Source organism: Punctularia strigosozonata (genome assembly GCF_000264995.1).
Source record: "Punctularia strigosozonata HHB-11173 SS5 unplaced genomic scaffold PUNSTscaffold_13, whole genome shotgun sequence".
In the NCBI taxonomy this organism is placed as follows: Eukaryota; Fungi; Basidiomycota; class Agaricomycetes; order Corticiales; family Punctulariaceae; genus Punctularia; species Punctularia strigosozonata.
In genome coordinates this window covers 327,255-349,569 of record NW_006767445.1, presented here as the reverse complement: position 1 = coordinate 349,569, position 22,315 = coordinate 327,255, and the positions used below count along the sequence as shown (strand labels likewise).

General features: G+C 54.4%; 9 protein-coding genes across 9 annotated transcripts; 6 read left to right on the top strand and 3 right to left on the bottom strand.

Moving 5' to 3' along the window:
• Positions 1-10: 10 nt before the first annotated feature.
• On the top strand, positions 11-631 carry PUNSTDRAFT_137525 (uncharacterized protein; the record flags this gene model as incomplete). The annotated part of the gene is made up of 1 exon (XM_007387170.1): positions 11-631. One exon carries the CDS (start codon positions 11-13, stop codon positions 629-631), a length of 621 nt encoding a protein of 206 aa, XP_007387232.1.
• Positions 632-908: 277 nt separating this feature from the next.
• On the top strand, positions 909-1,939 carry PUNSTDRAFT_25455 (uncharacterized protein; the record flags this gene model as incomplete). Its single annotated transcript, XM_007387169.1, has 3 exons — positions 909-1,040; positions 1,104-1,286; positions 1,391-1,939. Coding segments are annotated over 3 exons (864 nt in total), but the record flags the coding sequence as incomplete, so codon positions are not given.
• Positions 1,940-2,882: 943 nt separating this feature from the next.
• Positions 2,883-3,794, top strand: PUNSTDRAFT_122344 (uncharacterized protein). Its single transcript, XM_007387168.1, has 3 exons — positions 2,883-3,096; positions 3,168-3,505; positions 3,559-3,794. Exons 1-3 carry the CDS (start codon positions 2,922-2,924, stop codon positions 3,664-3,666), a joined length of 621 nt encoding a protein of 206 aa, XP_007387230.1. The 5' UTR covers positions 2,883-2,921; the 3' UTR covers positions 3,667-3,794.
• Positions 3,795-4,053: 259 nt separating this feature from the next.
• PUNSTDRAFT_107092 (uncharacterized protein) lies at positions 4,054-7,377 on the top strand. The gene is made up of 11 exons (XM_007387167.1): positions 4,054-4,113; positions 4,238-4,265; positions 4,321-4,382; positions 4,440-4,497; positions 4,551-4,692; positions 4,746-4,866; positions 4,916-5,257; positions 5,316-5,552; positions 5,605-5,828; positions 5,879-6,509; positions 6,560-7,377. The coding sequence occupies exons 1-11, from the start codon at positions 4,088-4,090 to the stop codon at positions 7,254-7,256; spliced, it is 2,568 nt and encodes an 855-aa protein (XP_007387229.1). The 5' UTR covers positions 4,054-4,087; the 3' UTR covers positions 7,257-7,377.
• A 1,059-nt stretch (positions 7,378-8,436) lies between these two features.
• Positions 8,437-10,504, top strand: PUNSTDRAFT_137522 (cytochrome P450; the record flags this gene model as incomplete). The annotated part of the gene is made up of 13 exons (XM_007387166.1): positions 8,437-8,569; positions 8,622-8,719; positions 8,779-8,870; positions 8,929-8,972; positions 9,033-9,048; positions 9,098-9,179; positions 9,227-9,399; positions 9,449-9,699; positions 9,754-9,842; positions 9,895-10,033; positions 10,093-10,129; positions 10,185-10,214; positions 10,267-10,504. 13 exons carry the CDS (start codon positions 8,437-8,439, stop codon positions 10,502-10,504), a joined length of 1,422 nt encoding a protein of 473 aa, XP_007387228.1.
• Positions 10,505-11,360: 856 nt separating this feature from the next.
• PUNSTDRAFT_137521 (uncharacterized protein) lies at positions 11,361-12,197 on the bottom strand (the record flags this gene model as incomplete). The annotated part of the gene is made up of 1 exon (XM_007387165.1): positions 11,361-12,197. The coding sequence occupies one exon, from the start codon at positions 12,195-12,197 to the stop codon at positions 11,361-11,363; it is 837 nt and encodes a 278-aa protein (XP_007387227.1).
• A 167-nt stretch (positions 12,198-12,364) lies between these two features.
• Positions 12,365-12,955, bottom strand: PUNSTDRAFT_137520 (uncharacterized protein; the record flags this gene model as incomplete). Its single annotated transcript, XM_007387164.1, has 1 exon — positions 12,365-12,955. The coding sequence occupies one exon, from the start codon at positions 12,953-12,955 to the stop codon at positions 12,365-12,367; it is 591 nt and encodes a 196-aa protein (XP_007387226.1).
• Positions 12,956-14,392: 1,437 nt separating this feature from the next.
• Positions 14,393-16,610, top strand: PUNSTDRAFT_74434 (MFS general substrate transporter; the record flags this gene model as incomplete). The annotated part of the gene is made up of 11 exons (XM_007387163.1): positions 14,393-14,535; positions 14,601-14,773; positions 14,830-14,918; positions 14,990-15,223; positions 15,301-15,364; positions 15,427-15,580; positions 15,648-15,760; positions 15,825-16,016; positions 16,093-16,276; positions 16,341-16,481; positions 16,544-16,610. 11 exons carry the CDS (start codon positions 14,393-14,395, stop codon positions 16,608-16,610), a joined length of 1,554 nt encoding a protein of 517 aa, XP_007387225.1.
• A 384-nt stretch (positions 16,611-16,994) lies between these two features.
• Positions 16,995-21,267, bottom strand: PUNSTDRAFT_107087 (acetyl-CoA synthetase-like protein). The gene is made up of 15 exons (XM_007387162.1): positions 20,953-21,267; positions 20,571-20,894; positions 20,448-20,516; positions 20,306-20,397; positions 20,125-20,256; positions 20,016-20,069; positions 19,847-19,964; positions 19,692-19,789; positions 19,477-19,635; positions 18,939-19,426; positions 18,360-18,885; positions 18,273-18,306; positions 18,078-18,221; positions 17,766-18,025; positions 16,995-17,708 (listed from the first exon to the last, which is right to left on the bottom strand). Exons 1-15 carry the CDS (start codon positions 21,248-21,250, stop codon positions 17,244-17,246), a joined length of 3,261 nt encoding a protein of 1,086 aa, XP_007387224.1. The 5' UTR covers positions 21,251-21,267; the 3' UTR covers positions 16,995-17,243.
• Positions 21,268-22,315: the final 1,048 nt, after the last annotated feature.

The following is a 22,315-nucleotide window of genomic DNA, read 5'->3' as shown; positions in this document are numbered from 1 at the left end:
CGCGCCTGCTATGAAGGACCTTCGACTCTGCGCCATCCGGTCTCCTGACCCCGACAACGGGATCGAAGTGGATTCAACACCTCTCCTTATGCACCTAGTGAATGCGAGTGTCAGCAACGATGCGCACGCTTCTGGTCGTTACATATCGCTCTCCTCTGTTCGATACCTCAGCCTGTCTGGCATCCACGCACGGTTGGATGTGGTACAAACTTTCCTGTCCCACTCTCCCAACGTCCAGCGCTTGGTCATGACAGATTGCTCGGCGACGTTCCACATGGGCTTCGTGACCACACTCTTCCCGGACGACGCCCTCGAGCGGTACTGGTCTGGTCGCGGTTGCAGCACCATGATGCCCGCGCTGGAGGCGGTGGCCTGTGACAACGGTCCGTACCGCACGAACCTGGGCTTGGCTCGCCCGCTCTATGCGTGCCTCAAGGAGCTCTTTGATCCACAAATGCACCCGCCTGGTCCGGGACGGAACGACCAGCTCCGAAATTTCACGAATCAAGCCGACCGCTACTTGAACGACACTCGAATTTGGCAGCGGCGCCCTGCACAAATTTTGACCGCAAGCGAGCGCACGTTCCCGGCCGACCCTGTTGAGATTGTCATTAGGTACCGCTGGTATTGAATATAAAGGAATAGGCGCCAATGTACATAGATGTAGACTCCGCGAAGGTGGAATGGCGGGCTTCCTCTAGTTACAGTTACGAAGTCATGTGCTTAATGATTCCAGGGCGCTTGCAGCCTGCGCTCGCCTCTGACTCTGACTCTCAACCCAACGACTGAGCCACCAGGAGTTACCGCACCTCTTTGCAGGGATTGTCTTTCAGTTTGTCAATATGCCGACATGACGCGCTGCTATCTGCTGAGAGCATTACAGGCTTTGTTCTCGCAGTCTGCGAAGGATGGGCAAGCTAAACATCGCACACCACAAGTCGTACCATCCCTACCGCCGGGATAATATCGCCCGTGTCAAGCGCGATGAAGAAGAGGCGCGGCTTAACGAGGCAAAGGAGGAAGGGCGCATGATGTTGGCGGTTCGTACCACGTCTCTTGGCTGTGTGGATCAGTGGGCCGGAGCTCATGAGTGGCGGTTACAGGACGCCGAAGCCCGGATATCGCTGCTTCGCGAACGTGCTGGACTGAACGAGAAGAAGCCGAAGAGAGAGGAGGAGGAGCTGATGAAGGCGCTGGAGGGTAGCCGGAGAGCCGAGATTGAGGCGAGCACCAGCGGTTTGCCTACCAGTGGCGGACACATAAACTTCTTCGAGGACTTGGAACAAGTATGTATGCTAGTACCTACCTACCTACCTAGGCTGTCTTCTGCTGCGGCGCGACCTCCCATTTGCCTTGCTTGAAGGACGTACTGCTCACCGACACTCTACAGCAACAAATCTCTGCAGCCCTCGCGTCCGCGTCTACGAAGCACCGCACTCCGAAAGACAAGGCTAAAGAAGCAGAAAAGGAAGACGAGAAAGGCGTTGCCCTCGCTCCCTCGAAGAAAGATCTCAATCCTTGGTACTCCTCCAAATCCCGAGACGTGGAAAAAGAGATTGATGAGGGGCGACGCAACCGAGACCTCGCTCGGCAGTCCGCGGCTGACCCGTTGACGTTCATCAATACCACTCTCTCTTCCCGGTCGGGTTCTTCTTCCTCGATGCCTACCTTACCACCATCTCGGCCGCGCTACAACCGCGATAAACGCCGGCCCACGCCGCCGCCTCCGCCAGCATCCACGAGAGATACTCCGAAGCTGCCGAAAGACTCGGTGACGGAGCGACAGACACGAGAATCGTCGGAGAGGGCGAGAGCGTTGGCGCTCATCGAGCGGAAGAAGAGGGAAATGAGGGGGAGCGAGACGCCGTCGACAGTGCACGGGGGCTACGGAGGGTATCGGGATGTGTTCAATAGGGAGGAAGTCGAAGAGGCTCGGCGAGGCCGAGAACGCGGAGGTGGAGGCGTATGGCGCGATAGGAGATGAGTCGAGGATGGCGTTTCCCAGGCGATGGAGGATGAGGTCGTTGTGTGGTAGCGAGGACCTTGAGCGCCGTGTTCGAGTTGGTGGGTGTTTCTTATCTTCGGCAGCTTGGTTAAAGGAGTGTCTGAGAACGTCCCATAGATGGATCCATTGAGGAGGTCTTCATCGGCACGACGTCTATATGCACGTATGCGGGCAATCGCTCCCAGCAAGATCCACCGTCGTCGGTCAGAATCGCGCTTTCCCCTCCGCCACTCGGCATCTACCTAGCTACTCCCACATGAAATCCATCATGCAATTCATCAGGGACCGCCTTCAACCTCAAATTGCCTATAGCTTGCTTTCTGCGTCATTCCCGTGTCACCTAATCAGGCGTCATGCTCCTTCACCAGCCTCTCCATCGATCTTCGTTGATCCTGCCACATCATGTCAATCCCGCGTCATTCCCGCAAGCCACGCCTTGCTTAGAACAGGAAAAGGTCGATTCAAGACATTCGTGCCTTGTTGCCCGCAAGTGTTCCCCCCCTGGCCCTCAACACGATTCGCCTTCACCTTACACGAATATCGCTGCGCCGGACATCGTGTCCTTCCAGCTCGCGTTCTCAACGCTGTGGTCGACGGCCGTCATCCGTCCGTATATCACAAACGCCTGAAGCACTCGAACCAGACCAACCCGTCTCGAAAACGACAGCGCATCGCGGTTGAAACTGAAGGCGGCCAATGGGACGGTACGGCCGCAGACCGGGCGTCTCGTAGGCCGTACTTAAGGGACGGCTATGACGTAGCTTACGCTGCCCATCGTCCAACTTCCACTACTCACCCGTAGCTAATCATTACGGTACGGCGCAAAGCCACCCATATACACGCACTGTATCTGACTCAGTTACGATCACCTTCCCAGCACATCTCCTCGCTACACGCAACCACGAAATAAACCAAGATGACCGTCACTATGGTCGTTTCGATTCCTGCCTCGGATGCTTACAGGACGAATCCACAAGCCGTCGACCAAGCTTTGGCAGGGATTGCCAAGGCCCCGGGCCTCCTGGAACAGCACAGGGGCGAACAAATCGAACCAGGTCCGGAAGGGACTACCGTCATTTGGATCTTTTCCGGCATGTCTCTTCGGCCACGTCGTAACGCACCACAGGCTCATCGATGTGTTCCTTTCTTCCGCGATCATAAGAATGGGACTCTGCGCAAGCCTACACGGACTTCGCCAAGTCGGAGCTGCACGAGCCGCTCGCCCAGATCGGGCGCGAGCTCGCAGTTCCCTTCGCACCGCCATCTTTCTATCTCTTCCCGTTCCCCGCCTTGAGCGAGACGCGCGAGAAGGGGACCGCCGCGGCGTTAACGCATCCCGTCACAGAGGTGGCCGTACAAAAGGTTACGTCGCCCGAGAACGGTGCACGGCTGGTGGAGATTTTTGGGGTCATCGGGCAGTTCATGGCGGCGTCGGCGTTTGCCAAGGAGGTGAACGACTCGAGCGTTTATGCCGTGGTGGTGGGGTGGCCGAGCGTTGAAGTAGGCGATCCGATCTCAGTTGTTAAAAATCTAGCTGACCGATATGTTGGCAGGCGCATCAGCAAGCGATCGAGGGCAACCCGCAAGGCAAGCCTCTGATCGACGAGATGCAGAGCTTGGGCGAAACGAAGGTGGTGCATGTCAAGCTGAGAAAATTCTGAAAGGATGTCGATATGGATGCGGCCCCGTACATTTAGTGCTATGTTTCAAAATATGATTGCGCGAATGGCCGTTTTATTAATGCCATTCCCTGGCCATCCATATCTGGTCGCTATTGTTTCACGCAGCGAGAACTGCTTAGGTATTTGTATGTTTGGCCACGTAGCTGTCCAGATGAACGCACCGAGTACACTGGACCTGTGTTGTCGGCAAGGTGTGGACTCCTGGTCGCGGGGAGGGATGCGACCCAAGCCGGAGCAAGCAGACACAAACACGGTCAACGCGACGCGCCCGTCCACATGAGACGCGCTTTACGTAAGGCGCGTTCGGGTTGTATATTACTCTCTGCAGCTTGCTGTCTCTGCTATCCACGCCCGCCCGTTCAGCCGCTCCTCCTTCACATAGACCTCTTCAATTGCAATAATGGCTTATGTTTTCAAGAGAGGTGGGCACACCGTTTCTTAGTTCCATATGTCTGCGCGGGCTGACTAACCGAAAAATTGCCGCTAGACGGGTATGTGTTCTAAGGCCTATCTCGCAACGATATACTCAGTCGATGTGGTGGTTGAACAGACGGAAGGAGATCGTACAGTTTGATAAGGTGCGCCATTCGCTAGCTGATCGGTCTTCATGTTGGCTGATTCGTGCGGACCTAGATCACGAAGCGCATAGCGAAACTGTGTTACGGTCTGGACACTGATCATGTAGATGCAGTCGAGTAAGAGCGCTCTTAATTGGCGCCTTATAGTTGCTGATAATTCTCTGCGCTCTGCAGGATTGCGCAGAAAGTCATATCCGGCGTCTATCCTGGAGTCACGACCATCGAACTAGACGTCCGTCATGCCTCGTCCCTACCGATTTCACCCCAGCTAACTCTTTCCTCTAGAATCTTGCTGCAGAGACAGCGGCATACCTTACCACCAAGCACCCCGACTACGCTATCCTCGCTGCTCGCATCGCTGTCTCGAACTTGCACAAGGAGACCAAGAACAAGTTCTCCGAAGTCGTCAAGGATCTGTATGAATATGGTGTGTCACTTCATCGTCGACTTCATGGGCAAAGTTGGCTAAGCAGACGGTAGTGAACCCCAAGACGGGAAAGCCCGCAGGACTGATCTCACAAGAAACCTATGACATCGTCATGGCCAACGCCGCCACTCTGGACTCCGCTGTTGTATACGAACGCGACTTCCAGTACAACTTGTTCGTCCCTATCCTTCCCTCTTGGAACCGGGCTGACCAGTCGACTCAGCTTTGGCTTCAAGACGCTGGAGCGCTCGTACCTACTCAAACTCAACGGCCGTCCCGCCGAACGCCCCCAACACCTCCTCATGCGAGTCGCCGTCGGCATTCACGGCGCCGACATTAAACGCGCTGTTCAGACTTACGACCTCATGTCGCAGAAGTACTTCAACCACGGCTCGCCGACGCTTTTCAACGCCGGGACCCCCCGGCCGCAATTGTCCAGCTGTTACCTGCTCGCGATGCAGGACGACTCGATAGAAGGTATCTATGACACGCTCAAGAACTGCGCGATGATCAGCAAGACCGCGGGTGGTATCGGACTGCACATCCACAACATTCGTGCAACGGGGTGAGTCAATCTGATCGCGCTTTGGTTAAGTCCTGCCTGATGACATTCCTATTCGCAGATCATATATCGCTGGCACGAATGGGTACTCGAACGGTATCGTACCCATGCTTCGGGCATTCGACTCTACTGCCCGGTACGTCGACCAGGGCGGTAACAAGCGCCCCGGCGCATTCGCAATCTACCTGGAGCCATGGCACGCCGACATCTTCGAGTTCATTGACCTCCGCAAGAATCACGGAAAGGAGGAGGTTCGCGCGCGCGACTTATTCTACGCGCTCTGGATACCAGATCTTTTGTGAGTATATTCTTATTGATTTCATTGCTGCGTGAAGCTAACGACGAGGCAGCATGAAAAGGGTCGAGGCTAACGGCGACTGGTCGTTGTTCTGCCCGAACGAAGCACCGGGGCTGCACGAAGTGTGGGGACCTGAGTTCGAGGCCTTGTTTGAGAGGTACGAGAAGGAGGGCAGGGCGAAGAAGACCATCCCGGCGCAGAAGCTCTGGTATGCGATCATGGAGGCGCAGATTGAGACTGGCGGGCCATTCATGCTCTACAAGGATGCGTGCAACTGTCAGTCTTTGCGAGCCTTCTCGTCGCACTCCGCCTGACATCCTCTTCAGCGAAGTCCAATCAGCAAAACTTGGGCACCATCAAGTCTTCTAACCTCTGCACAGAGATCATCGAGTACTCCTCACCAGAGGAGACGGCCGTGTGCAACCTCGCGTCGATGGCGCTCCCCTCATTTGTCGACATGTCTACCAAGACCTACGACTTCAAGAAGCTGCACGAGGTCGCCAAGGTCGTTACCTACAACCTCAACCGCGTCATCGACGTGAACCACTACCCGATCCCGTCCGCGCGTCGCTCGAACATGCGCCACCGGCCGGTCGGCCTTGGCGTTCAGGGCCTGGCCGACACGTTCATGATGCTCCGCATGCCGTTCGACTCGCCTGCGGCAAAGCAGCTCAACAAGCAGATTTTCGAGACGCTGTACCACGCCGCGCTCGAGGCGTCGAGCGAGATTGCGGAGCGCGATGGACCGTACGAAACGTGGGAGGGCAGTCCCGCACAACAGGGCAAGCTACAGTACGACCTCTGGGGCGTGACGCCGACCGACCTTTGGGACTGGAAGTCGTTGAAGGAGAAGATCACGAGGACGGGTCTACGGAACTCGTTGCTGCTGGCGCCGATGCCGACGGCGTCAACCAGCCAAATCCTTGGCTTCAACGAATGCTTCGAGCCGTATACGAGGTAAGCACACACGGGTTCCATTCCCGAATTGATGCTAACGTATGGCTTAGTAACATCTACACTCGTCGTGTGCTCGCGGGCGAGTTCCAAGTCGTCTGCCCCTGGCTTCTCCGCGAGCTCGTCGAACTCAAGCTTTGGGACGACCAGATGAAGAACATGATCATCGCGAACAACGGCTCCATCCAGTCCATCATCGGCATCCCGGACGACGTCAAGGCGATCTACAAGACCGTCTGGGAGCTTTCCCAGAAGGTCGTGCTCGACATGGCCGCGGACCGCGGCGCGTTCATCTGCCAATCTCAGTCGCTCAACGTTCACCTCCAGGCGCCAACGATGGGTCAGCTTACGAGCATGCACTTCTACGGTTGGCGGAAAGGATTGAAGACGGGCATGTACTATCTGCGTACGCGCCCCGCGGCGAACGCGATTCAGTTCACGGTTGACCAGAAGGTGCTCCAAGCGGCGAAGGAGGGCAGGGAAAAGGGAAAACCTAAGGCGGAGGTGTCGGATGCTGCACCGGCAGTCGCGCCGATCGATGCTGCACCTCAATCCCTAGCTGCGTCCAGCACGGCACAGAATGACGTCCCGGCCGAAGCCGTCTCGCTCGACGAGCGCACGCAAGCTGCGGCCGCACAGGATCCTGCGTTCGCCGCGGCGCTGCAGCGTCAGAAAGAGCGCGAGCTGGAGCAGGAGAAGTTAATGTGCTCTTTGGAGAACAAGGATGCATGTGTGATGTGCTCGGGCTGAGGTACCTGTCACTGTCCTACTGTCTCGGCTAGTTATCGCATGCATACCCTTATCGCAATCGTTCATGTGTATCATATGTACTCGTCCCCCTTAGACTTAATGCAGGAAAGCCTCCCCTTTCACCGCATCTGTGAAGGTATCATGCGATTTTATACAGCCTGCCTAATAGGTTATGATCTCGACCCGACGTGCGTATTTGAACGCGTCTCACGCGCGTACGTAATTATGACTAGTTGCACTCGATCTTCTCGCTCCGCAAGCATCGCGGATCTGGGATGCCATCAGGAGTCGATACAGTATACAGGCGCAACTTCTCGCAAAACGAGCATGGTGTGGACTCATAGATCATATGCCCAGCAAACCCGGTGACAGAGTCGTCGTCGCCATCAATGTTGCCTCATACTGCTAGCGTCTTGTCCCGGGGTGGACTCACCGCCGTTTGTAAAGCTCGTCCGCGGCGAACTTGGAAACCGCGGGTGACACGAAGCGTTAGGATGCCTGGACACGCTCCGCGAATGGATGGTGAGTGTCTGCGACGATGAACGTGATTATCGCAGCACACTCACCGAGCACATACAAGCATCATTGCCGATACCATCTTCCGATGTACGATATCGGAGGTTTGAACCAATGTCAGATGACCTGAATAGGAGCAGGGCTGGCTTACGCCATCTTTGCGTAATACACTCTTCCCAATGAGTATGCCCTTGCCCTTGCTGCTATCTTGCCGCGTTGCTTAGATCTATACTGCAGGTACGCCCACAGATAAGCTGTCCGATGCTGAGGCTTCGGTGAATCAAGGATAACCGGGCCAAAACCTCATTATCTAACCCGCCCAACAGGGCAACAGGCATCTGAGCGCTCGCTCAGGGTATCGCAGATAAAGCAGTCGTCCTGCAAGCATGTTTTTGTGGATCGTTTCTCCAGGTGAAGATATGAGATCCGATAGCTCGGCACTCAAGCATGCACGCAGAAGCTAAGCCAATCTTAAACGAAAATGGAACCGATTACGAAGCAGGAGATATGAAAGCCGGCCGGAAAGCTGCAGGCTTTCTGCGAGGATCGCGTGATCCATGTGTGCATATAGGTGCAGATCGCAGCGCTGAGGTACCCACAGAATCGCCCACTGGGTGGCGGTCAGTATATCAAGGTCTTCGTTATCATAGATTACCAACGACCCATGGACCTCACTCTGCTCTTCGTCGCGTCTCTCTGTTCCGCCTTTGTGGCGATCTGGCGATTATACTCTCGCTCAGCGACCAAATGTGCCATTAAGAAACTCCCTGGTCCACCCTCTCCCTCTTTCGTGACAGGTAAGTGTTCATATCTGCACGATCGTGTGCGAATATCTTATCAACGGACCAGGACACATGAAGAAACTATTCTCTCCTTGGGCGTTGGACTACCATCTGATGCTGCCGCGTATATACGGGAGCGCTGTCCGTATCAATGGTCTCATCGGTGTGCGTTATCATCTGCTCAATTCTCGTGCATAAGCTCAAGCGACGGTCACCTGGCTTAGGACGAGCAAATTTACATCACGGACCCGCGTGCCTTGCATCACGTTTTGGTTAAGGATGGACAACTATTCGAGGAAACCTCCGGTTTTGTTGCGTGAGCCTGAATCTGCGGACTCATAGTATGCAGACCGTGCTGATGTGGTGGTACGCAGTCAGAATCGTGCGATATTCGGGCCTGGACTGTTGTCTACCCATGGTGCGCCGTTCCGTTCTCTGCACTGTAGCTCAAGCGGTGATAAACTCTGTCGGGTGATAGGAGAGGCCCACCGAAAGTATGCTCCCTAGGATGAACAATGGAGACGAAGCTCACAAGCTCCATAGACAGCGGAAATTGCTGAATCCTGTGTTTTCTCTTGCTCATATGCGCGGGCTTGCAAGCATATCTCATGAGATTGCAGAACAAGTGAGCACTGCAATACCCGTTTTGATCTGGGGTCTGAACGGTCTCAGCTAGCCGACCGCCTGATGACCAGAACCCAGGATGGAAGCAAGAAAATTGATATGCTACAGTGGATGTCACGGACATCCCTTGAACATATCGGTGTTGGCGGGCTGGGGTACACATTCCAAGCACTAGATGAGGAAGTGGAAAACGAATATGCTAACGCTACCAGAAGCCTCCTGTATGTATCTCATCGAGGCCAAGGTATGACGTGCTCATAATCGTTCTAGGCCCGTCCTTTTTCCGCTCTTGCCCTATCGCATGCTCCTTGTCTTCCTAATCCAGGTATTACCTACGCGACTTCAGCGGTTTTTAGCTGCGAAGGTTCCATCAAAACGCATCGCCAAAATTCGCGATGTCGTTGCGATTATGGATCGCACGAGCAAGGATATATTTACTCATAAAAAGCATGCACTTTCTGCCGGCGAAGAGATGGCTTCTACTCAAACGGGACGAGGAAAGGATATTATGAGTATCTTGTGTATGTTCCGAGCGCTCCTTCACGCTACGGCTCCTTACTTTCGAATGATCAAAGTGAACGCAAACATGAATGTCTCAAAGAAAGAGCAGCTAGATGAAGAAGAGCTACTTGCACAAATGAACACACTTCTCTTCGCGGGACACGTAAGATATTCACGAACTCGTTGCTATATTTATTCATTTCTTCTTTGTCAAGGAATCCACTGGAAACGCGCTCGCCCGTATACTGTGGTGCCTTTCCCTTCATCTAGAAGAGCAGGAGAAGCTCCGTCGAGAGATCACAGATGCACGTCGCACGCACGGAAAGCTAGACTACGATAAACTGGTGACATTGCGTGAGCGCTGCACGGTTACGAATCATGGGATGTGGAACTTATTCTTCATAATCGCATAGCCTATCTTGACGCTGTATGCAGGGAAACATTACGAGTGTAAGTTAACAATATCGAGGAAGACAAACGCTTATTTAAATCCGCGATATCCTAGCTGGGCACCGACAACGGTGATTCAAAGAACGTGAGCGAAACAGCGCCTGTATTTCTGTCGCATTGAATATAGGGACCTCCAGAGCCCGAGCAGACGTTGTCTTGCCACTCATGTTTCCGGTTACGCTTACCAACGGGCAAATCATCACCGAGCTTCCTGTACGAGAGAACCAGACAGTCATCATCGGCATCGCGGCCGTGAACCGGTCTCAGATTATTTGGGGCACAGACGCTGACGAATGGCGTCCCGAGCGCTGGTTGGAGCCGTTACCGGACAGCGTCGTCAACGCCAAGATACCTGGAGTCTATTCGCATTTGTGAGCTCCCTTGTTTCATACCATATCATAAACTTATGGATAAGTGCAGACTTACCTTCGCAGGAGGGGGCCGCGCATGCATGTACGCCGCTGTGAGCTTCATAACTCAAAAACATACCACTCACGCTTTTCATCGCAGAGGATTCAAATTTGCGGAACTTGAGATCAGTAAGTGCACAATGTGGTCGAATTAATCCAGTTAATCCAGCCCGTATGGCAACAGAAACGGTTCTATCCGTCCTGCTGGAACATTTTTGCTTCACACCCGACGCAGCGCAAATTGACTGGCGTATCGGCATTGGTCAAACACCCTATGTGAAAGGGGTCGCAAGGGCATCGCCGCAAATGCCGCTTAGCGTTTCTTTGGTCTCATCGGGTTCGGCATGATGTGCTCCTCAGATATAATACTTGTCGTTGACAAGTGAGATCATAGTACCAGCGCCGCCATACTTGCATGAAGACGTGGTCGCGGGCGCGTAGGAATTCATCTTCTGGGTCGGGCATACAGCTGTAGGCCATTAAATCTCGAATAGGATCCAAGCTTGTATGTATAGATTCTGGACTGGATGAGCGATATTCATGAAGAACGAGCAAGAGGCTATTGAGACCATTTACGAAAGTCCGATACTGCCGACCGGCAGTCCCACGCATAGGAGCCCGTTGTTATATCAATACGATGCGAAAAAAGTCGATGATCTCGAGACGCGTCCTAACGAACATGGAGCAACGAACGTCCAAGACCTCAGGCTGGTATTGCTCTGATAAAAAGAGGATAACAATACGTAAAGCGACAAACGGAGCAAGATACGTCAACTTGAGTTCGAACTGTGTACAAGTCTCGTAAAGACACCTCTCAGATACTAAATCCCATCCAGTCTTACATACTCTGAACCGCCAGCTACAAGAAAAAGTGTGTCGAGATCCTCGTGAGACATCGTCCAAGAACCCATGATATTCAGGTAAATGGGCAGTCTCGGCCTGTTGTCCCCGACGACACGGGCCACACACCTCTTGATGATAAGGAACTGTAGTTCGCGAATGGCACCCTGGGATGGTTCGCCCTCCTCTTCCAGGTCCATATCTATGCACCGCAGCTTCGGAAGCAGTTCAGGACCTGATGTGGGGGCAACAAGAAGAGGTATGACGGTTTCGAAGGCAAGGCGAGTCGGAAGCTCCAGTACTGTCGTGGACGAACACTTCTCGAGGAGGCGTCTGAGGGTAGCCGGATCTGTGTGGTCCGAAACGAGCCACATCACCAGCCGTTGCACGCTGTCCGTAGACATCTCGCGGATAACTCGGCTGAGTATGAAGTCCCAGGCATGGGGGACGGTCAAACGCAAGCCCGGGGGGTAAGGTCCGTCCGGCGCATATGCCGTGAGCACAAACGTGTTGTCGTCGTTTTCGTGGTAAATTAATCTCCATACGGGCTCGCCGTCGTCTCGAAAGGTCCAATGATTCTTGAGGAATTGTATCAAGGAAGAGACTGAGCATGATTGCGTTGAAAGCTGGAGCGTGAGCGATAGTGCGGCAGTGAATGGAACCCGAAGATAGGACAACAGACAGCAGATGTAAGGTCCAGATGCAGATAGGTCGAGCACTTCAAGGTGTTCCATCGCTACGACTTCGCAGGACATGCCTGGCGACTCGTTGCCCCACGGTTCCTCGGATGCTACGACGAGTTTTTTCAAACAAGGCATGGACGTAAGTGCAGTCGCGAGCGCTCCTGTAGACGGAAGAGAATCGGCTGGGATGAAGCGCAGTTCCAGACATGTGAGCTTCTCGGCAACGTGCTGGCAGAAGAGCAAGTCCCACTTGAGCGAAACGCAGGATAGGTGGAGATGGCGAAGCCGGGGAGCGAATGAGCCTAGGAAATCGTCGGGAAGTCGGGCTGATGATCGCTGCTCCACATGGAGAAGCGTTCGAGAAGCGGGCTTGCCTGAGAGAGACTCGCCGAATTCTTCATGACGAGGTTACGTGTCGTGGACAGATCAAACGTCTGTATGCGATCCAAATGGGAAAGAACAGCAGAGATCGCGTCTTGGGAGGTGTTACGCCCGTTCACGGAGAAGGATATAGGAGTTTTTTGTGACCGCAAAAGGAAGGTGCGGGTCAACTCCACGGTCTTGCGAGGAACGGCGGACCAGAGGGCGGGAGTGTTGAGCGCGACTTGTCGCCAGCATTGACATACTTGAGAGTACGCGTAGCCGGAGGGGAATTTATCCTCGTATTGAGCTGACTTGTACAAGCGAAAAATGCGAGACACGACGTCGGAGGGCAAACGGAAGACAGGCTCCAGTTCGTTGCGGCGCTGGCGCAGAGATCTGATACGCGAAACCAGTGCGTTTACTTCTCGAAGAAGGTCCTGAACCTCGCAGTCAATGCGATCGCGTTCGTCACTGAATGCACGCCTGTAGTGGACGTCTTGTAGGGGAGTGGTCGTGCTAAAGCTGTTCATCTGGTAAGATACGCGTGTAATATCCTCGCATATAGGCCACAAAATAATGCTCACTATTCTTTAATCATCTTGCCTGAGTCTCGTGCAGATCCTGTAAGTATGTCCAACAGAGCAAATGCGAAGTATGGATGGGACAGGGCGAAAAAAAAAACGGAAGACGACGAAGACCGCGGGGACTGGGGAACCGTACGAAAGCGTACGACATTCTTCCTCCTCATGTAAGGCCTGAACACGGCGTTCGCGCAGTGACAATGAAATAGTTAAGTACTGTAGGGTCAAAACGCTTGAGCGTTGAACAGACGTCCGTCGGGCCACGCTAGGAATATTCGTCCTTGCCTGATTTTGGATCCGCTGCTCTTGTCCTGGTGTTGAAGATCGTATATATGTAACACATATATCCTGCTTACTGCTCACACTTATAGAAGCACTGACAGCCTTGTGTGCATTTCTGTGGCCCGTCATGCCATGGGCCATCACAAGTCCTGCATTTCCGTCCCGCCGAAGACGAACCTTCCCGTTCAGCTGCGCATCAGCAAGAACGTAAAGGTCTTTCGATATACTTACCGCAGCCACCGTGGCCTACAGGGTTTTTTCGTCGCTCCACTCTTGAGATTATGAATAAAGTGCGGATTCATTCACACGCCAAAGTGAGTTGCGATTCTGGCACTTTTCGATATCATTAGGAACAGTTTGAGTCTGACGATGCGGTCCAAAGTACCCGCTCACAGTTCAAGTTGGCAAACTCGATGCGTTGGGTCACCGGTCATGGCTCTCAGTCAAATTCATATGATGACATCGCCGGACGCAATCTTCCGTCCCTCTGTTCCGATGATCTGGATGCCGATCTATCGGCATAAATCCGCTGCTATCGGAGCGGTTTCTGATTGGCCAGGATGACCCCTCCCGACTCCCGAGCGGCAACCTTCCCAGATGAACGCATCGCTGCCTCAAAAGAGAGCCAGAATCCAACATGCCGCACCGTTTCTGGATCAGCCGCGCGCTGCTCCTTTGCATCGTACCACTTTCTGCCCTTGAGATCTGAGACGACACTTTTTTCACGACGGAATAACTGGTGGTCGATAACAAGGGAACGCAGGTCCCTGAACGATACGGTCCTCTCATGACTTCGACAAAGCCTGATGCGGCATCATCTTCGAGCTCGGGCTCGACCACTTCTACGTCACGCATGCCGCCCTCCTCCACTATGTACGACCGAATAATGCGCGACCTGGGCCAGCAAGAAACAGCCAGCGGTTCACGGCCTGTGTCGGAGACGCCCACTCTACGGGACGAACCCCTACGAAGTGACGTCAAGGACGCGACGCGAGAACTGGAGGACGAGGCGCTCGCGGACGGGATAGAGCCTGTTGGCGAGGGCGGCGGAGATGATCCAGACGACGACGATGCGCGGCGAGGTATGTTCCCTGCCCTATCCGTATGACGTGCCGGCCTAACCAACTTTCTTTTCCAGGAGGCGGAGTGATATCAGAGAAAGGGAAACGAGGAAGCGGGAGCGACGAAGAAGAGGGGGACATTATCGTGGACTGGGATGGCCCGGACGATCCTCATAACCCGCGAAAGTACGCGCCCTCTCCCCCCGCCTTCCGAATATATGCGCATATATTCATACCATTTTTACGCACAGTTGGACCTTTAGACGAAAATGGGCCGCGACGGTGATCGTGTCCGCCTTCACGTTCATCTCGCCCGTCTCGTCTTCCATGATCGCCCCAGCCGCGGGACAGGTAGCGGAGCAGTTCGGCATCACTAGCTCCGTCGTGCTCGCCATGTCGATAAGCGTGTTCGTTCTTGCATACGGTACGTCCTTTTCCCCAAGTCTATGTGCAAGAAAGCTTAGGACTCAACACCCACAGCTATCGGCCCACTGTTCCTCGGCCCACTATCCGAAATATACGGTCGAAGTCGTGTGCTACAGCTCGCCAATATATGGTATCTCGTCTGGGTACGCTCTCTCCCTTCCTTTCTCCCCTCCCGTCTCCACTGTCAGCTGATGCCTCCCTCTGCGATGACCAGAATCTTGTCTGCGGCTGGTCGACATCGACAGGCATGCTCATCGCCTTCCGGTTCCTCGCCGGCCTGGGCGGCAGCGCTCCGCTCTCGATTGGTGGCGGCGTGCTCGGCGACTGCTGGGACACGTCGCAGCGCGGACAGGCGATAGCCGTGTACTCGCTCGCACCGCTGCTCGGTCCCGTCGTCGGGCCCATCGCCGGCGCGTGGATCGCGGAGAAGAGCACGTGGAGATGGGTCGTAAGTCGCTTTCCTCTTTTCTTCATCTTCCAGTTGTCGGACAGGAATCCTGATAATATGCGCATATATTCCGTTAGTTTTGGTCGACTTCGATCATGGACGGTGCGATACAATGCTTAGGCTTGATCTATTTACAAGAAAGTCCGTGCGATACCATCCCACGATGATGCTGGTTATTCGCTGTTGCTGACGCATATACGCAGCGTACGTCCCGGTCCTCCTCGAACGGAAAGCGGCGAAGATCAGGAAAGAGATGTACGGCCACAGCAGCCAGAAGAAGCTCGACGCTGAGGACGCCGAGAAAGTCGGCCCTAAACGGCGGCGAGTACGGACCAAGTTCGAGGGTGTCGATCGCACGTACGTCTTTTTCTTCCCTTCCTTTGTTCCCCAGGTCTTTGACCTGACTTATCGTTGACGGATGTAGGTGGAAAGTGATCTTTCAGCGCGCGCTCACGCGTCCGTTCCTCCTCTTCGCGCGCGAACCGATCATCCAGCTTTTGGGCGTGTACATGGCCTTCATCTACGGCACGCTCTATCGTACGTCGCTCCGTTGCGTGCATTGTCGTTCATCCCTATTGATCGTCTTTTTCGCGATACCCAGTCTTCTTGACGACCATCCCCGACATCTTCCAAGGCATATACCACCAACGTGTCGGCATCGCGGGCTTGCACTACATCGCGCTCGGGGTCGGGCTCACCGGCGCGTCGCAGATCAACGCGCGCTTGCTGGACCGGATATACCTCTACTTCACGAATCGGAACGGGGGTAAAGGCCGACCGGAGTATCGCTTGCGTGAGTTTGGTGCTCCCGCACATATCTGTATGCGCGACTGCGATGAAGGGTCTGATCATCGTGGTCGTATCTGTAGCATCGATGGTGCCGGGAACGATCTTGCAGCCCATCGGGCTGTTTCTCACCGGATGGGCCGTTCAGGAGAGGTGGCATTGGATCGTGGCGGATGTTGGCATCGCGTTCGTCGGCGCCGGGCAGATCCTCAATTTCCAGAGTATACAGACGTACGTCATCGACGCCTTCACGTTGCACGCTGCCAGGTTCGTTCCTTCAACGTTTCGTCAGTGGGCCTCCTGGGCTAACCGACGACGTATAATTTGATAGCGCGCTCGCGGCCGTGTCGTGCCTCCGCTCGCTCGCCGGCTTCGGCTTCCCGCTCTTCGCGCCCGCGATGTACAAGGCGCTAGGGTACGGCAAGGGCGACTCGATCCTTGCCGCTGCCGCGATCGTCATCGGATGCCCCGCGTGAGTACTTGATTTCCTCGCTGTTTTTCGTTTCAGGACCGACGGTTGATGATGTATCGCAGGCCTTGGTTGTTCTGGATATATGGCGAGAGGATACGCAAGGCGAGCAAGTACGCTCGCGACGATTGAGCGAAGGGTGTACCTACACTATATGGAGTTGAAGGACTTTCGATGTTCTTTTTTTGTTGTGGAACAAACACGCCGACTGGATGGATGGCTATGTCATATTCAATCTTATAATGAAAACACATCCTGTATTTGTACGTGTTCAGACTCGAGGGATCCGAATCACTCGCGAGAAAACATACACTTAATCAGAAAGTGCGAGAAATGAGAATACCCCACAAAGTCGAGATGATGCTAAGACGCTCTCAATCGGATTCAAACTATCGTCGTCACCTCCGCTGACAGTTTGGCCCCCGCAAACGAGGTAGCACTAGGGATAACAACCACTTGCATGTCAGTATACACTAGGGAAAAGCCCAAGAGATGACAAGTACGGTTCGAACGCATCGCTTTCCAACTACGGTTATCACTTCTACAAGGTCTCGGCGACCGACTGCATTACAGATATAGTCTACCTTTGCGGACGAAGGCTCGTTGCAGCTTCGGTGACTGTCGCATCTGGTTAATACGCTCCTCAGGATAGGGTGTTCAGCACCGTTGCTGGCGAGAAAGAGATCCTGGACTATTATGATCCGAAAACTCGATCCGTCAACATCACAATACTAGATTACGTTGTCCGTACGCTACACTAGGCGTTCACTGGGCGGGCAATAGACCAACCCGGCTCCAGTACGCGAGCCAGCGATCGACATCCTCGGGCCCGAGCGATGGTAAAGTCCTGAGAAGGGGTGACACCGATTTTGCCTTCTCCATATCCATAAGCGTAATCGCCATTGCCTCGAATCCAGGGTGGTCCTCGCTGATGAGCGGGCTCTTCCCTACGGTCTGGAAGAACGGTAGGAGCCGCAGTGCAGGATTCTCGCGCATGTGCTCCACCTCCGACTTTGACGCGGATTTGAGGTCCGCCTCGAGCGCCTGAACCCAATCGGCGTAAGATACGAGCGGGACGCCTAGACGCTTGGCGGCGTGACCGATAATCTGGGACCAGGGAGCAGGGTGCGGATGTGCGAGGTGCAGGACGGGCGGGACGGTTTGCGCATCGGCGAGGGAGAAGTCGAGCATGGCCTTGGCGGCTGCGTCAAGCGGTATCCATGCAACGACCTGCAAATCAGTTAGCGCTTATCCTCATCCTCAAGCGTTGAAGCGATGACTACTTGCCGATTTCAGGTCGGGCAAGCACTTGACGACGGGCCCTGATGCAACTAACGAGGGGAGCCATTCCGCAGCGTTCCAATCACCGGTCGCTCCTCCGCTCATTTGGCCGACGCGAATCACGATGGTGCGCAGAGATGGCACAGCGGCGGATGCGTTCCCGAGGATTCGCTCGGAGGCCCACTTCGATTCGCTGTAACCATTGCCGACCGCGACCAAGGGATCTTCCACAACATCCTCTTTGGCTGGCTCCGGCAACTCCAGGTCTAGGGATAAATCAGTTTTGAATACTGCAGGCAAGGCAGATTAAGTGCTTACTTCGAAGGACGGAAACGCTGCTCGTGAACAGGATTGAGGGGGGCACGGAGCGAGGGGATGAAAGAGCAAAGTTGATGAAGCGTCGGACGATGAGCAATTGAGGCTCGAACGAGGAGAGCGACACGTTGAAATCCACGCGGTATGCTAAAGAGACAATCAGCACAGCGATTCATAATGATGATTGCGATTCTTTACCGTTGTGAATGATGGTCGTGGTTGATGATCGCATCTGAAACGTGCCATTAGATAAAGTCCGATGCAAAAGAGAAGTAGTTGACTCACCTCCTCGAAGACGTCTTTTTCAAGACCGAAATCCGGCAAAGTCATGTCGCACTCCAATATGCTAACCTTCTCAGAGTCGACCAGGCTCTCGTCCAAGTTGCGATCCTGCAGTCCGCGACGTTGACGGTCCTTGATGGATTCACCCTTCGACGAGCGCCTGTTGAGCGCGTACACCTTCCGAACGGCCAGCGACGCATACAGTTCTGCTAGCAGCGTCGATCCAAGACCACCAGTGGTACCGGTGAGGATGACCACCTGGCCTTCGTCAGGCGACGACGTCGCCGTGCCGGTGTGCGCAGGGAAGTCCTTGGAGTATTTCTCCACGAGCTCCGCCATCTCCTTCGCCTTGCGCACCCGCGCTGCCTGTTCGTCGACAGGCGAAGGAACGGCTTGCGTGACGAAGTTCGAGAGGGCTGTGATAGTCGGGTTTTGATACACCAGATCAAATGGGATACTACGGGCGGCGCTTGCGCCAACATCACGCAACGCGCGCGTGAGGGTATTCCTGATCCAAGTGGCTTGTAGACTGTGAATGTCTCGTCAGAATCGGGGAAGCATGGAGAGACGCGGTTTGCGTACCTGTCACACCCGTACTCGAAAAAATCGTCATCGTCATTCAGCTCTTGCTCGAGCACGCCTTGCACCATCTTCCTCACGAATTCCTTCGCGGTCGTCGCGTTCCATTCGGCTGGTAAGGGGATATCGCCCTGCGCGGACTCTTCGACCGATTTGTACAACGCCTCGATCTCCGGCTCGTAGTCCTTGATGATGGCATGCCGACGGGCAGTGGCCTTGCCCGTGAACGAGAAAGGTTTCGAGGGAGAAGCCACCAGGATCATTTCCTTAAACAACCGCGAATGCTGGGGCGCGAAGGCGTTCATGCGCTCCACGGTGGGCCAGATCGCAGAACGGAAGGCGGCAAGCTGCTGCTCGTTGGAAGGATCGAACGCGAACTCGGGCCGTGGCAAGACGATGACGCCGTTCTGGAAGCGACCGCGACCGAACATGACAGCATGCTGGATGTGAGGGTCTTGGCGAAGGATGTTCTCCAACGGACCCGGGTTTGTCTAGTGTGCCCGAGTTAGCAATCGGTGTGCTGAAGCTGCGCAATTCATACCTTCTCGCCGCTAGAGAGCATGATCTGGTCGTCCGTTCGGCCAACGACCTTCCAGAACCCCTTCTTCTGGGGATGAGGGGCAAGGAGATCATTGGTCGCGTACGCCTTGATGCCATTCCAGTCGGTGTTGAGGACGAGCGGGTGATGTGTTTCACAGTCCTGAAAGGGGGATTAAGCCCTGTAACATGGATTAAGAACAACCCGTGTTTACTTACGACCATGATTAATTCATAGGAACCATCGTCGTAAGGAAGGAATTCCGGATGTGTGGTGGGAAGGAATTCAAAGAAATCCCAATCCTTGCCGGGTGGGGCTGGGATACGACGGTCAGCCCGCGGTAATTGGTCGTGCAGGCGCGGAGAATACTCACCACAGATGATGGGGAGCTTCAGGCCACTTTCACTGGAGCCGTAGAGGTTGTAGATGTTCACGCCTTGCTCCGCAAGATGGTCTCCAATAACCTTGTCAAGCGGTCCCCCGCCGTACACCTGGGTCTGCGTGAGCGTTGTACTCGTGGTTATCGAACGTCAGGTACTCACGACGCCCTTCAGCTTCTTCATCACCGAAACTTTGTCGGCATCGCGTGCCCATGTCTGTATGCAAAGATAAGTCAATCCGTTCCCTCCCCCATATAGCAACATGGCTGACTTCGACGAATAGCGGCGCGCTGAAAAGGTACTGAGAACCCGTGATCATACACCCCTCCCACGTCGCCTCCGGGGTAACCGGTGCTGGAGGATGCTGAGGTTTCGCGGCGGAGAGGATCGTGCCACAGTAAACCTGCGATGACGTCAGCAGACCACCCAAGGATAAAACGATAAGCACGTACGGTGAACATGGTCGCAGAGATGCCCATAGCGTGGAACATAGGGATCGCATGGCAGCTGAGAATCTCACCACATAAGTCCTGTTTGGAGTGAACTACGGGGCGAAGATATCAGCGAAACTCGCATGTGTATATGAAGACGTACGGAAGGCATTCGCGCTGGTCAGCCAAGTGTCATGGGTCCAGCCCAGCGGCTTGGGAAACGCGGTGGAGCCTACAGTGTTCAACGTCATGTCCATGAAAGGGCAATGGTAATCCATGAACGCACCAGAGGAATGAATATAGAACGCGACATCATCGAGCCCGAACTTCCTTTGTGGTAGAGGATCCACAGGTTCATCGGTAAAGATGTCCTCAAAGACAGGCATGTCGGAGACGTAGGCGTCCCACTGCTTGGGTCCCGTTTCCACCATCTCAAGAGCCGAGTGCAGCACCGATTTTATGCCGTGTTCTCCCGAGGCGAGGACGTGTGCGACGTGCGTCTTCTGCAACAAATGCGCGACGGCGGCGGCGGAATTGCGGTGCGATATGTGGAAGACCACAAATCCGGCCCTTACGAGGCCGACCCAGGTGTGATAGTACGTGATGTTGTCTGAAATTATGGCAAGGGGCGTCAGAGGAGTCGTGCGGGACAAGTGCCTCGAGCTTACCGGTGTTGGCGAAAATACCAATGACGGGCGCGTTACCATCTTTAGCCTCCACTCCAAGCTGAGCAAGGCGGGTCTGGAGCAGGCGACCGGCGCGATGAATGGCGTGGACGGTTTGCTTGAAGGTGATTTCCGTTCGGTCTCTGGTAGTGCTGGCGTAGACGAACGTGGGGTGGTTAGGACTATGCTCGAGGTGCCAGTCGTACAGCTCCGGGACGGTCAGCGAGTTGTTGAGGGGCGGTTGAGAGAACGTCTTCGAGTTCAAACCGTGGGGCGACGTAACGTTGATAGCAACGGGCATGACAGAGATTATTCTCGGCGGGAGTGATTCGTTTGGTAGACAGGTAGTGCAGTTGCTTCGTCCGTCGACCGAAGGGCTTTTAAAGGTCGGCATTGCCGTCTATCAACGCAACGCATCGCACCCGAGCATGTTCTTGTTGCACCGTAACCGAGAGATATGTTTAGAAAAGACTGAGTCTGCTCAAGCCGAGAATGTTTCGGAGGGTGCATAGACAGCTCGGCCTTCAAGAAGCCCTCGGCGATAGATGGGATTGATGCTAGGACACCGTTCACGACGGTGAAAGATGGAGATTACGCCTAATGAAGACGGTGGTACTTTGCTGATTATGACGCGATGGAGATCGTATCATGATCCCCTCGGGTCGGAAGTATAACCACTCGTGGGTGCTTCTACGTCGGAGCAAGAATGCTAGCTGGCGGATCGTGTGCGGTGTCGTAATTGCGACATGCCCGCAGTGTTCTTGAGATTGCCTTGGAATGTTCCTGGGCGTTCGAGCGCATCTACGCCGGGTGCAGTAGTGGTGCCACTGCTGCCAATGGTGCGGAAGTATTCAAAATGTTTACCGCGACGCTCGGACTGGGCGGAACAAGGTGCGGGAATCGCGGAAGCCGACGCCGAATGGCAGATACGGAAGCATGCGGACGGAGTCGTGCATGAATCGTCCGGCTGATTGCCGCAGGTCCTCAAATTCTTCCTATGGAAAGCAAGAGTGAGCAGCTCATTTGCCGAGTTCATTTGGCTAAGCGAGGGCTGTGCTGTGGCTGGGACCCCAGATACCGGCTATTTCAATGCGTATACTGCAGTTATCAGTGTACATACAGCATGGATTCAATGCCATCCCAAATTAAGAGTGTGCTCTTACTTCGCCTCAGACTGACTGTATCGTTCATATTGCATACACGCCCGGAACGCTCCTCAAGCCTATGCCCCTATTTGTATTTTCCCACACTTAGTCGATTTTTTTGTCCTCCGTCCTCGACGCAGGACAAAACTCCAACAATTTTCCCACGTATCACGTGATCTCAGCTTGTCGTTTTCTTGTTTTGTGCAACAGAGGCATAACAG